Source organism: Scatophagus argus, chromosome 21 (assembly GCF_020382885.2).
Source record: "Scatophagus argus isolate fScaArg1 chromosome 21, fScaArg1.pri, whole genome shotgun sequence".
In the NCBI taxonomy this organism is placed as follows: Eukaryota; Metazoa; Chordata; class Actinopteri; family Scatophagidae; genus Scatophagus; species Scatophagus argus.
The window spans coordinates 485,001-498,892 of NC_058513.1; the positions used below are offsets into that span (position 1 = coordinate 485,001).

Consider the following 13,892-nt stretch of genomic DNA (forward strand, 5'->3'; position numbering starts at 1 on the left):
CTTTCCTTCCCCGCTCATGTGTCAACTGTTTTCTCCCTCCCCTTTGTTTCTTGTGGTTTCTTGTTTGTGTCTCTCTGTCTGTTCTGGGTGTGGCTGCCAATCAACTCCTGCAGCCAATCTGCCTAACTAACTAAACCTAACTAATCATCCTCAGCAGTACAAATATCCCGGCTCTGCAATCTACTCTCTGCCAGATCTTCAGTCTACCTTGTGGTACTAACCTTGGCCTGTTAGTTATTGTTAGCCTTTTTCCCCTTGTGGGATCTTTTGCTAAAGTCTTTTCCACTGCAGATCATTGCCTGTGGATCTCCTGTGAGTCAGCCACTTCTGCCTGCCACCTGTTTCCAGCCTTGCTCTTATCTGTTGTTTAAAGAAAATAAAGCCATTTACGACTGAACTGTTTTCCAGGTCTCGCTTTTGGGTGATTTGTCTGTGTGGTTGTCACTTACAAACTGTAAGTAGGAGTCCTCTGAGATTATAAAATCCTTTGACAGCATTAGATTCTGAAGCAATTTATATTCTTATTTGTTAATGAAAGATTAGATGAAAATGTGAACTTTCAAGCTAAGTGGTAAAAATGATTAGATCTGCAGACTGAAAGACACAGTCACTCCACTTTACCCAATGGCCACAGTTTTTTACAGTCAGTATGCTACTTGGCACACTCAGTCCACTTTAATGAAAAAAACAATGCAGGACTTGCTACTCTATTGAAGTAAAGGATCTCGGTATCTTTACCAATCATCAACACATCTAAAATCAGAATCCTGAGAATCAGAAAGTCTCTGTTGTCTGGGCAGCCGGTGATCTTTTTTGCTGTCTTTATTCGTCCCTGCATTGCTTTCTTGTTTGCATGGAGAAGCCTGCATACCACACTGTGATGCAGTGTATTTGTTTCAATGGTTGCCCAGTAGAATGCCGCCAGCAGCTTCGTCTCTGCACTGTTTCACCTGAGTGCTCTGAGGAAGCGGAGATGTTGCTGCGCTCTTTCGATAATTGCTATGGTGTGAGGCAACCAGTAAAGGGCTTCAGAGATGTGGATGCATCCATCCATCCATCCATTTTCTATACCGCTTATCCGTCAGGGTCGCGGGGGAGCTGGAGCCTATCCCAGCTGACTTCGGGCGAGAGGCTGGGTACACCCTAGACTGGGTGCCAGTCAATCGCAGGGCCAACACACAAAGACAAACAACCACACACTCTGACACTCATACCTAGGGACAATTTAGAGTAGCCAATTAACCTAATGTGCATGTTTTTGGTATTGTGGGAGGAAGCCGGAGTACCCAGGCCGTTCACTGAACACTGCTCTGAAAGTCTCTGTACCTTGTTCCTGTACATTCTCTCATTCCCCACCAGAGATGAACCCAGCCACTGTCATCAGCGAACTTGATGTTATTGGATGTATGAGCCAGTTTGCAATCATGTGTCTACAGAGAATAGAGAACTGGACTCAGCGCTCAGCCCTAAAGGGCACTAGTGCTGACAGTGATAGAGGAGGAGTTTGTCAACTAGATAGATAGAGAGATAGATACTTTATTGACCCTGAGGGAAATTCAATCATCCAGTAGCCCATAACAGCAGTGTAGGTTAGTCAAAAGTAAGCAAACAAACAACCAAACAAGACCTAACTGTTAGTAGGAAAAATAGACTAAACATATACTAAATAAACTAACATATGCTACATAAAGTACAATAGAGTGCAGAGAAAGCAGGTTTACCAGATTGTGTATAAAATAATAGACTAAAAATGCTACAGTGTAAACATATGTAAACGGATTGCTACTCAGAAATTAGTTATAAAGTGCAGGTTAATTGTGCAAAAAGGCTGGTAATTGGTTCCACAGAAGATGAGCTTGATAACTGAAGGCCCTGGCTCCATATTTACATGTGGAGATTCGTGGTATTACCAGTAAGTTGGACGCTAAGGAATGCAGCACCCTAGAGGGCTGATATGGTTCAATGAGATCAGAGATATACAGTATGATGGTGCCAGACCATGCACGGCTTTGTAGGTTAGGAGGAGGATCTTAAATTTTACTGTAAATTTTACTGGGAGCCAATGTAGAGAGGCCAGCACAGGTGAAATGTGGTCATGCCTCTTAGTCAGAACACGAGCTGCGGAGTTCTGAATGAGCTGCAGAGTTAGGATCTTTTTAGGGCATCCTGACAAAAGAGAGTTACAGTAATCCTACAGTAATTAGTAAGCCTAGAGGTAACAAAAGCATGGATGAGCTTCTCAGCAGTATCTAAAGAAAGTGGAAGTACGCAGTCCTCGAGATTTGGTTTATGTGAGTGTTGAAAGAAAAGTCCTCATCAAAGCTAACACCCAGGTTCTTTACAATGATGCTAGCGGCAGGAGCTAGTCCATTATGAAAGGCTATATCATTAGCTAAAGATTGTCTAAGATGTTCTGGACCAACTAGTAGAACCTCAGTTTTGTCTGAGTTCAACAGAAGAAAGTTGTGGGTCATCTAGGACTTAATATCTGCAACACAGGATTTCAGTTGTGTTAATTGATTGCTTTCATCTGGCTTCATTGATATGTCGTCAGCATCCATCCATCCATCTTCTTCCAACAACAAAACACCACTCGGGTCCAGATCGGGGGAGGCCGTTCCTCCCAGTCACGCCCCTCCAGGTGTCACTGTTGTCGCTCACGTGGGCATTGAAGTCCCCCAGTAGAACTATGGAGTCCCCGGTCGGAGCACATTCCAGTACCCTTCCGAGGGTGTTAGGATTGTGGCCGAATATTCGGTTGTTTTTTCCTTTGTTTTGGTTTTTTGTTACTTTTCCTTCAGGCACGCCGGGGACATCTGTGTTGGCAGGACGGGGAATTGGAGCTGAGTGTAATCACCTGTGTCATTTAGCCCACCTGTTTCCTGTTCTCCGCTCCTTACTTAAGGACCTGGTCTGCATCCACTCTCCGCCAGTTCTTCAGCTTTTCTACGCGGTAGTACTTCGGCAAATGTTTGAAAACCTTCCTGAAAATACCTTTCGTCTTCTGATCCTCTTTGTCTTTCAGATCGCCAGCTCCAGTTCCCCGCCCAGCAGTGACGCCGTCCTTAGTTGTGTTTACTCGTCTTTTGAAACCCTCCGTTTGAGGACACCTTTTGTTGTATTTTGTTTGAATAAATCTCTAAGTGAGAACCCACACTTGGATCCTTGTTGTTTTATCTTTCATTAGGCGCTTCTGAACTGCTCTTGATCTGACCTGTCACCTAGGACGTGTTTGCCTTGGGAGATCCTACCAGGGGCATTAAGCCCCCGACAACATAGCCCCTAGGATCATTCAGGTGCTCAAACCCTTCCACCACGTTAAGGTGGCAGTTCAAGGAGGGGGTCGTCAGCATAAAAGTGAAAATTTGCTTTCTGATCACATTGTCTAGTGGGAGCATATAGATTGTGAATAGGATCGAGCCAAGCACAGAACCTTGTGGAATACCATGGCTAACCTTAGTGTGCATGGACGAATTGTGATTTATTATTTGTTGTTATGATGTTATTACATTGTATTTTCATTGTATTGTATTTTTAAAAGTATCTTCTTGATGATTTTAAGCTGCAGACCCAATTGAGTGTAAACATCAGAGATTTACATAATATTTTATTCACAATCATACAAAGCAGGGATAAGTTCATTTTAATGTTGCAGATTTATTTTGCTCATTATGTAAAAAAGCTCCTTTCAGATTTATATTTCATATATTATATTGTTAGGTTATTATTAAATATGAATTAACATGTAAAGAACATTTGACATGTTATAGCTGGTGGAAATGTGGACTTTTTTAATATAGTAAAAGATAAGAAAGTAATAATGTAGTAAAGTATTAAAAAATCAGTAAATGGATATATACTTATAGTTAATCAAAATTTTACTCAAGTATTGTACTTGTAGTCTGGTGACCAACAATGACAAAATAATATTTTGCCATTAGCCACTGATTACCTTATCCTTGTATTAATATAACATATAAAAATGTAAAAAAAAAAAAAAAAAAACATGTAAAAATGCAAACATAAAACAAAAACTGAAAAAACTTTGACCAACCCAACCACCACACAAACACCCACATATGCACAGACTTGGGCAACTTTAGTCTTTGTCCCCTAACAGTGAATCAATGGGTGATGGGTGAAGTCATGTTGGAGTAAGGTTTTCTGCAGTTGGTCAGAGGTCGTTCCACCCCTTTTAAAGTACTTATATTTGTAAAGACAGCAGTAGAAAACTGTCCCATTTTTGAATTTTAGGAAACTCTCCGACATCCCACATCAAAGAAGATGGAACAGCTGCTGTTTTTAATGGCCTTGCTCTGCACTGGTCATGCTATATACCAAGGTGAGACTACCAAAAACAGGACAGGACAGGACAGAATATCTACATAAAAAACAGTTTTATGTGTTGCATTCATTTTTTTAAGGTTTTTTCCTGCTTCTGTGTGAATATATGAAAAAAGTATGATATGTTAGTAAAGCACCACCATTAGATAATTTAGTTAGATCAATATAATTTTGTTCCTTTAAATACATTTTAATGGTAATACGTACATTTTTTTTTACTTAAGTAAGATCTTGAATATATAACTTTCACTTGTATTAAATCGTGCAGTAATTACTGCAATAATGTACTAACCCAATATAAACTCACAATCAGTTCTACTGATCTGGTAGTCCATTATATTGTGTATGTTCTTTGTCCCTAGAAAAAAAGCAAGCTTTAGAAGGGTTTCAGTCCAATACAGTCTGCAGTCCTGAGTATGGTCTGCCTATATGTCAGACAGTACATGGACATCTTCTCATTTGACATCTTCTCCCATTCTTGTAATTGACTGTCCTTTACTTATTCATATGTAAAGCTACAATTTATATAGGTTTTTTTTGCAAGCATGTTGTCAGGTCAGATTGTTGATCCTTTCACCCGGTTGAAGTGAAGTAATTGGGTATTCCAAAATGCGTAAAAGTTCCTTGACATCACTGTTGGGCATATTTACAGGTCAGCGGAGCACATTTCTGATCACACCCAACCATACCTATCAATAATGCTAATGGACTTTAAACTTTAAACTAAAGATTCTACTGTATGTATGTATGTATAGAAATCATAGAATAACACCAGCCTTACACTCTCACAGTACCATTCCATCATAGTCATCATACGTGTGGGAGTGTATGCACATGTAACTAGGAGGAATATGAAAAGAAACAAATTTCAGTTGCCTGACAATCTTAAAGTAATCTTAATCCTGCTATTCTTTTACAGACCTCTCAGAGAGAACTTTTACCTTCCCACTGGCCACAGGAGCTTCTCATGTTAAGCTCATTACCAGTGCTCAGCAACCCATCACAGCTTTGACTGTATGCATGAGGTTTTACTCTTCACAGACCCAAGCCCAGACTCTGTTCTCCCTAGCAGTCCCATCTGAATCCAACGCCTTCCTGCTCTACAAGCCCTCTGTTGGTGTGTATAGGCTGCATGTCCAAGGGACAGCTCTTGATATCAACGGGCTTCCTGATGACAAGGATGAATGGAACTCTGTTTGCTGGACCTGGGACTCCACCTCTGGCTTGACAGTGCTGTGGGTCAATGGAAAACGTAGTGCTCGGAAAATTCTGGAGCAAAAAGCTACTCTCATTGGTGCTCCCAGTATAATTCTGGGTCAAGATCAAGACAGTTATGGTGGAGGCTTTGACCAGAATCAGTCATTTGTAGGGGACATCTCAGATGTCCACCTCTGGGACAGTGTCATCACGCCATGTGAAATTAGGTTCTATATGGAAGGTAATACCTTCACTCCTGGGAACCTCCTCAACTGGAAAAACCTGCAGTACTCCTCCACTGGCTCTGTGTATGTTGAGAAGAGTGACTTTGATAAACTAAAATGCTATTAGTTTATTTAAATTGCACACCAGCTTGCTACAAGGATTTCAGTCAGATAATGTCTCTGTGTTAACTATCATCTTCACATCCTTCCTAATATGCAAAGATGAAGCCAAAATATCTGAAATACCAGAGCTGCCATGTTGTGATGATGATGTCATTCGGTAGGTCAGAAATGATTGGATGGTGGAGCAGCATTATCAAGTCCAAGCTATACACTCATCTCATGACATATATAGTATCAAATAACTAATTAAAACTGAAGTTATCTAAACTAAAAACTAAAGTAAATAAGAAAACTGAACACCTGAACATACATCAACATGATGTATGATCTTGTTCAAGGAGAAGTCTCCCAGCAAATCCAATGATATATCAACCTGCCCTTTTCATGCTCCACTGTCATGTACATACATGAACCAAAACTTAATGTGGACCACAGGAAATGCCTACAGTCTGTGCATGTAAGACCTGCCACCTGAAGCTTGGCATTTTTTATTCTTATTTAAATTGAGGGTGCAATGTATGCTTTACATGCTTGTACAACCTTTTGTTGACAGCCAAGCTTAAATTATTGTAATAAAGCATTGTATTTGCTGCAAATTTATCGTGTGAAAGACAGGAAAAGGTCTGCAACAAATCATACACATTAAATATCAAAATCAAATTTTTATTTCCTATTTTTGACTTGAGCAAGAAATTGAAAGTACAGAAAATAAGCTATTAGGTTTTTTCATTTTAGATTTTGGATTCGCAGTTTTATATGAAAAGTATAGTTTATATGCTGAATCTTTTGGCTTCCGCTGCAGTAATGAGTGACCAAAGTTTCCAGTCAATAAGAAAAAGAAACGACCATCAAAAGGATACCCCCCTCATCAACAATCAATATAACTGACAACAAAATTTTAAGTAAATAAGCCAGTAAATAAGCCAGTATTTAAAGTTAAAGCAACTTCAGACATTGATTTTACAAGCATGATAACACTGGCTCCTTGTGGGAACTGAAGTCTGGTCTGCAGATAAAGAAAGAAACTTAACCACAAAGTCAAGTTGATTCATTAAAATAAGTAACATGCAATATCCAGTTAGATATTGTGTACTGTGAGCTGGGTAATATGCAATGTCCACAAGTCAAGTCAACTGAATAGGTGGTGAACAGTAACTGGGTAGGTTGTGTTAAATGCCAGTATGACAACTTGACGATTGACATTTGTTTTATTGGCTATCTAGCATGGCATACGCTCTACTGATAATTTGATATTCAAGTACTTAGAATATGCATTTCAACCAGATTATGTGGACTGCAATTGTGTGATGCCTTGTGATTTGGTTGTTTTGTCTTTTGTGTTTCATGTTTCATGTTTCATGTTTGTCTTGTCATGTGTTTCCATGTATTATTTCCAGGTTTTTGTCATGTCCTGTTTTATTTTGAAAGTATCACTTGCCCTGTGTGTCTGTTTCATGTAGCTTTGCTTTAGTTTATCCTGATTACTTTCTCCTCCCTAATGTGTTGCACCTGTGACTTATTGTCTTGTTTATTTAGTCCTTGTCTTCCCAGTCATGTTGTTCTGTCAAAAAAAGTGTGGCTGATGCAGAGAGCTGAATGCAGAGTCAAAACAGAGGCAGGCAGGAGTCCTAAAGAATAGTCTCTTTAATAGTACAAGAAAACTCAAAATCTCACACTTACTGTGGCAAGGGATCAAAAACTGTGGTGAAAAAACATGAGGCATGAAGCAATTCCTGACACGAAGACATGAAGATAGAAGCAACGATCTGACAAATGTGACTGGGAAGACAAAGACTAAATAGACGACATAACAAGACACAGGAAGACACAGGTGAAACACATAAGGGAGGAGAAAGCAATCAGCGTAACCAAAGCACAGATACATGAAACAGACACATAGGGGAAGTGACACTTTCAAAATAAAACAGGACATGACAAAAACCTTGAACATAACACATGGAAACAAATACATGACAAGACAAACATGAACCATGACACATGGACTCAAAGCATAACCTAAACTAACGCGGTGTGACACATTGTTGTATCACATTGACTTTGGGTTATCAAAAGGTTAACAAATTGAACTTCATTGATACCAACGTTATGAATAACCAATACTATTGACTGTCTCTGGGCATAATGTGGTGTACCGCTCCACCAAATTATTATTTTTTACTGAATAATCCAATAATTGCATTTGTTGATTAGTCAATTAAACAAACAACTAATTTGTGGATTATTCTAAAGATTATTTTATTTTTTATTTTATCTTATATTATGATTAGTATAACAATTAATTGATTCATCATAGCCTAAATATAACAAAACCTGTCTCATTAATAATAACATTTAAATATTTTATCCAGTCTTTCTTTTTTGAGTGTATATATGTATAGAAATCGGTCAAAGCTGCGATGGGTTGTATGACTGCATGTCATAGCAACCCTTTCAGTAATTTTAGTTAAGTACTTCACTTAAAACTTGGTGGCTCTGACGTATGTAACCCTCTTGTTGATCAGTAGCATCCTCCAATTTCTCTGGGCTGTGGACGATGATGATGATGACATCATTCTTTGTTAATAAATAACAACAAGCAAGACAATGTACACTCAGCTTCACTCCAACTTTGACAGGTACAGAGCATGGCCAGTGTTGAATGCTGTTTTCTCCTTGTTATGTGGCTCAAGCTCAACCTGCTATAATTCAATAGATAAGTCCATCATGCCGAATCAGCATGCACCTGAGGGGCTGTTAAGGGCATCTGCAGGGTGTTGCACAGGTATGATTGCGGGCTTTAATGGATGCTGCATTCAACTTCTTGTAACAGAAGAAGTTCTTCTTGTTCACTTACAAGAACAACATGGGAAGAAGACCAGAGGATAACGTCAGGTTCGGACTCAGAAGTGGAGCAGGTCAGGACAAGCACAGACTTTATTAATGACATCTGAAACAATTCTCTTGGCAGAGTGAAAAAAAAACAAGGCTATGAAAATTCCCTAACGTGTGTTCTTCGGCTAAGAAACATTAACAACAAAAACAGAGAAAAGGAAACTAAGGCCGGCTATGAAACGTTATGAACAAAAGACGCTCCCAAAGGAGAAATAAATCTACAATCTACGATAATTAGTATAAGAACAAAAAAAACACTCCAACACGAGGAAAAGCTAGTCTATGAATACAAAGAACTCTACAACAAAAAAATCACTCTAAGAAGCGGAAAAACTATGACAAAATCTAACTAGAAACTAAACTAAACTATGAAATGTACTCTTAAAGAGGATAAAACAGGAACAGGAACAGAAAACAAGGCAAAGGCAAGGCTGTGGCTGAAGAAAAGCTGGAGTGATCACACGGGGATGAAACACACTGGGACAAGACAAGACTATTTAAAACACATGAGGGTAATGGGAAACAGGTGGATACAATCGGGTAATCGGGGAGACAATCAGACTGGAGACACACGAGGAAGGGCAAGTGACCTGCAAACAGTACAGTTTTACTGAGTAAAAGACATCCTATTTAGTCTGCTTAGTGGGTTGAATCTTCTTCTGTAACTAACTCTTTTAGCTGACAGCATTGCAGCTCTAGGGGGCAGTCTCAGCAACACGCAGGAGGGGGGCGGTAGTACATTTTCCTACTTTTAACATACCTTCTATCAAATCCAAAACTAATAATATGCGATGTAGGTGAACAGTGTGGGTTAAAGACTCACTACCTTGCCTGATCATAAGAGGTGCTTTGGTCTTTCTAGTCTCACAGGTTCCCATGGATCACGTCTAGACCTCCTGCTATGCTACTATTACTACTACTGCTACTACTATCATCAGTATTATTGATAATACTGTTTTTATAGTTCCATTACTTTGATATTATAGCTGTTGTGCCCTACTTCCCTCTTTCTCTCTCTCTCTCTCTCTCTCTCACACACACAACCCAACGGTCAAGGCAGATGGCCGCCCACATTGAGCCAGGATCTGCTCTGAAGTTTCTGCCTTCTAAAAGGAAGTTTTTCCTTGCCTCTGTCGCCAAGTGCTTGCTTGTGGGGTTTTGTTGGGTCTCCCGCCACCAAAGATTTAATTGAAGAGTTAAGTCTAGACCTGCTTTAATTGGAAAGTGTCATGAGATAACTTCTGTTGTGATTTGGCGTTATGTTCCATCCTTTCCATTCACTTTGCTGCCCCCTGCTGTCTGCTTTAGTTTTTACATGTGCATTCAACACATAAGAACTCATATTTATTAGTTTTTCACAATTGTTAAAACACATTTTTTGAATCCTCCTGTCATTTTCTCAGAATTCTAAACAAAACTTTTTGTTCAAACCACATTGGCAAAACCTCTGATTCTTTTTGCAAAATCATACCATCACCTCAAAATAGTTTTACATGTGCTCAAAACCGAACAATGTTGTCAGATCTTGCACAAATCGGACAAAATAGAAAAACTGCTGAGCAGTCATTAAACACTACACCAAAAAAAATGAAAACACAGTGGTCAAGTCAGTGGATTTAGCATTTACATAACATAAACTGTAGTATAATAGGTACTGTGGAAAAAGAATCATGCTGAAACTGACAAATACAAATGAAAGTGTCCAGCCTACGTTCAAAGGGCACTCTGTAAACTTGTTTCATTGGTATCCTGTTGCGATGGAGGATACGGTCAGTGGTGGAAAGGCCCACACTATTGATTTCCTCGAAGTCTGTGTGGTTCTCGATAATTTGTTGCTGTATTTCCTGTAGTGTAATGGTATTGTTTTGACAGACAGTCAGCTACAATGGCCTCCTGTCTTGCAACTCTGCAAAAAGAGAATGTACAAAATATATGTACTGTAATGTTCTGAAATATATATACATTATACAGTAGTACTTTAAACTTTCAATGATAAAACAGTACAGTAAAGTAGACTGTACCTGTTCTCATGTCTGAATCTCTGGATTATGGTGGACACAGAGAATCGGCTGATGTTTGGCTGGACTCTTTGGCCTGCCTCCCTCGTGGTCATGCCATGCACCAGTACATGGTCTATGACTGTAGCCCGAATTTCATCAGAAATCGTCTCTCTTCCTCTTCCTCTTCCTCCTCCTCTTCCTCTCCCTCCTGTTCCTATTCCTCATCCTCTGCGTCCTTCTTGTCCTCCACTCATTCGTCCTGTGTCTCTGATCCATTGCTGTCATGAGCTTGCAGGACCAACCTGCTTGCACTCCAAACTGGCTTATATTGGTTGTCATGTTGTCACGACATGATGAGAAGCAAGTGTGATCAATTTTGAATCGTTGTGTTCAATGAATGACACGTGGTTTATTTGTGTTCATATTTTGCTACTTGTTGTTACCGTTATGCATCACAAGTGCATCACATGACAGCTGTGTTTTATTGCATGAGAATGTGTTTAGAGTTTTGCAAAAGGAAGGACTGAGATCTGCAAATAGTGTTTTACGAGGTGAAGATAGTTTATGGTTTTGTCAAAATGATGCTCAATTCAGCGAATGAGTTTAGACAACTGAGCAATTGATTCACACAACAGAAGTTAGTGTTTTAGCAATTCAGAAAAACTGTAAGATGTTCTGAGGGTAGACAAAGATACCTTGCCCCATAGTCAGATATGGAGACAATCTTTTGAGATCTGCAATTCCCAGTGCTCACTCCTAACATAGAGAACTATGTATTTCTGCTATCAGATGCTTTGTTCAGTGATTGGCACAATCATGGGGTCTGTTGTTCAAATATGTGATGAAGACACACAACTTTCATCATTCTGGATTTTCTTCAAACTACAAAACGCAAGGATCTAAAATGCTGATCGTGTTATTTTCAGAGCTTAAAGATATGTGTAGAAAATTCTGCATTAAAATGACTAGACCTATCACATATTTTGTCGAATTGCGTTGGAGACATTTGGGATCATGCACAGTGTATAATGTATAGAGAAAAGCCAAAATTTTATTCAACAACAAATCATTTGATTGCCTGTCACTATAAACTCCAGGAGAGAGTCAGAGTGAAGGATGTGAATGAAACTTTAAAACATTACCATGCTGGTGAACATTACTGCTTGAGTCACAACAGTTAGGTATTTGTTGTTATGGTGGTAACAGCTCCCACCATCCCACATTACTTCCCCAAGCAGTCCCCCAGCAGCAGAAGCTACATACTGTGCGTGTGCTGTGTGTAATTAATGAGTTGAGTAAACTTTCAGCTTTACATTCAGTTCATTTCAACAGAATTAATATCTAAAAATGAAAACTGCTTAGTTTTATTGAATTTAATAAATGAATATATATAGCTGCTGATTCTAACTAAATTCTCATTAAATGTTTTCCAATGAATACAAAATATGAGACGTTAAAAGTAAAAGCAAGACGCTGCTGGAGTAAAACTATTATTTGCCTGCGAGGTAATGGAGATGTAAGAACTCAAATGAAGTAGTACTCAATTAAATAAATTAGTTACATTCCACCACTGCTGATAAAAGACAATGAAATAAATATTAGATCAGACTCTGGCGAACGACACCTAACAATGCAGTGTGTAGTACAGAATAAAATTACAAAATCAATGATAATAAACCACAATGAATATGATCAATTTGAAAATATTTTATTTTCATGTCCCTAATCCCAACATCAAACTTCCACAAAAATGAAGCACAGTATGGAAGTAAATAAAAAGTTCCCAAACACACAGACAGTACAGTAGCCAGTTAACACATGGCAGCAGCAAGCTAGAAAACTTAGGTTACACTGAGGACATATACATGAGCTTGATTCAAAGACAAAGAGGAAGTCAACAAATACAGTATTAGCAAAAACAACATATAACGGCTGGTGTGAGCATCAAAGTGCTTGTTATTTAGCACACCAGCAAAGTTTGTGTTTCAGCTTTTATTAAACAATTTAACAAAAGGCATAACAGGCAAAAGTAGCATGGCAGCTAGAAAAGTATCCCATCTACACTAGAGTCATCACTTGTTATCTGGTTGAAGTGGGTTAATCTATTTGTATTTCACAGTGAGTTTTCCTGAGGTGTTAACTTTCAATCTGGGTGGGTTTTGTTTTCTAAAAGGGATCAGACGCTCACTGGTTGAAACTGATAGTAGTGCAGTGTTAATGACTATGGCTTTAAAATATCCTGTCATAGACAGTGCTGTCCCTTGATAATCCACAAGGCACACAGACATATAAAGTCTCTGTATTTCACACAAACGCTCCACAGAAAAGAAACATTTACTGAAGGTGATGACTTCAGCGTAACTGAGAATCTAGAAAAAAAGCTTTATATGCAGAGCAGGACTGACGCTGGTCATGAATTCATTCGTCATTAAAAGTGCAGATCTGAATGATTGTGCTCTGGCAGAATCAGAAGACGTTGAACACACGGTCAACAGACAGACTGTTCTGACTGAGAGAAGTACTCCAAAGTATGAGGTATGAATTCTCCCAAGAGAATCTACTGACACATTACAAAACTTAGCTTGTAAGATAGCACATACTGTACAAAGCACTTAATGTTAATGTTGATGCCATATATTCACACACGTTTACATGCTTTCACTATAACTGTCACAATCCCACTTCAACAGGTCAACACTAGATATTGGAGGTAAACACAAGGACATGAGTTCAACCTTTCTGCTTGAGCTGGTAAGCACTTCAGCGTAGCAAATGAGTTTGGGCTTGGCGGCTTAGGATTGGATTAAAATACTGTATTAGAAATTCATTGTTGAAAATTATTAACAGCTTTAGAATTTAGTCAGGTTTAGGCAAAGGATAAATGTCAAGTTCATTTTGGGTTAAATTTAAAATGAGGTGTCAGACAGCTGACAAACAATACAATAGTCAATTCAGTACATCTTCATAATCTGTCAACCTGATTGTCTGATAAGTCAGTACACAAGACATCTATGACATGTCTGTCTAAGGACAATAGGTGTTGTATACTGTACAGATTGAATCTGGGATCCAAAATGAAATATGCACCCTTTAGAGAAACAACTTAAAGACG

At 38.9% G+C, this 13,892-nt stretch overlaps 1 protein-coding gene across 1 annotated transcript; it reads left to right on the forward strand.

Moving 5' to 3' along the window:
• Window positions 1–4,184: 4,184 nt before the first annotated feature.
• LOC124053134 (C-reactive protein-like) lies at window positions 4,185–6,548 on the forward strand. Its single transcript, XM_046378102.1, has 2 exons — window positions 4,185–4,342; window positions 5,264–6,548. The coding sequence occupies exons 1-2, from the start codon at window positions 4,285–4,287 to the stop codon at window positions 5,890–5,892; spliced, it is 687 nt and encodes a 228-aa protein (XP_046234058.1). The 5' UTR covers window positions 4,185–4,284; the 3' UTR covers window positions 5,893–6,548.
• The last annotated feature ends 7,344 nt before the right edge of the window (window positions 6,549–13,892 follow it).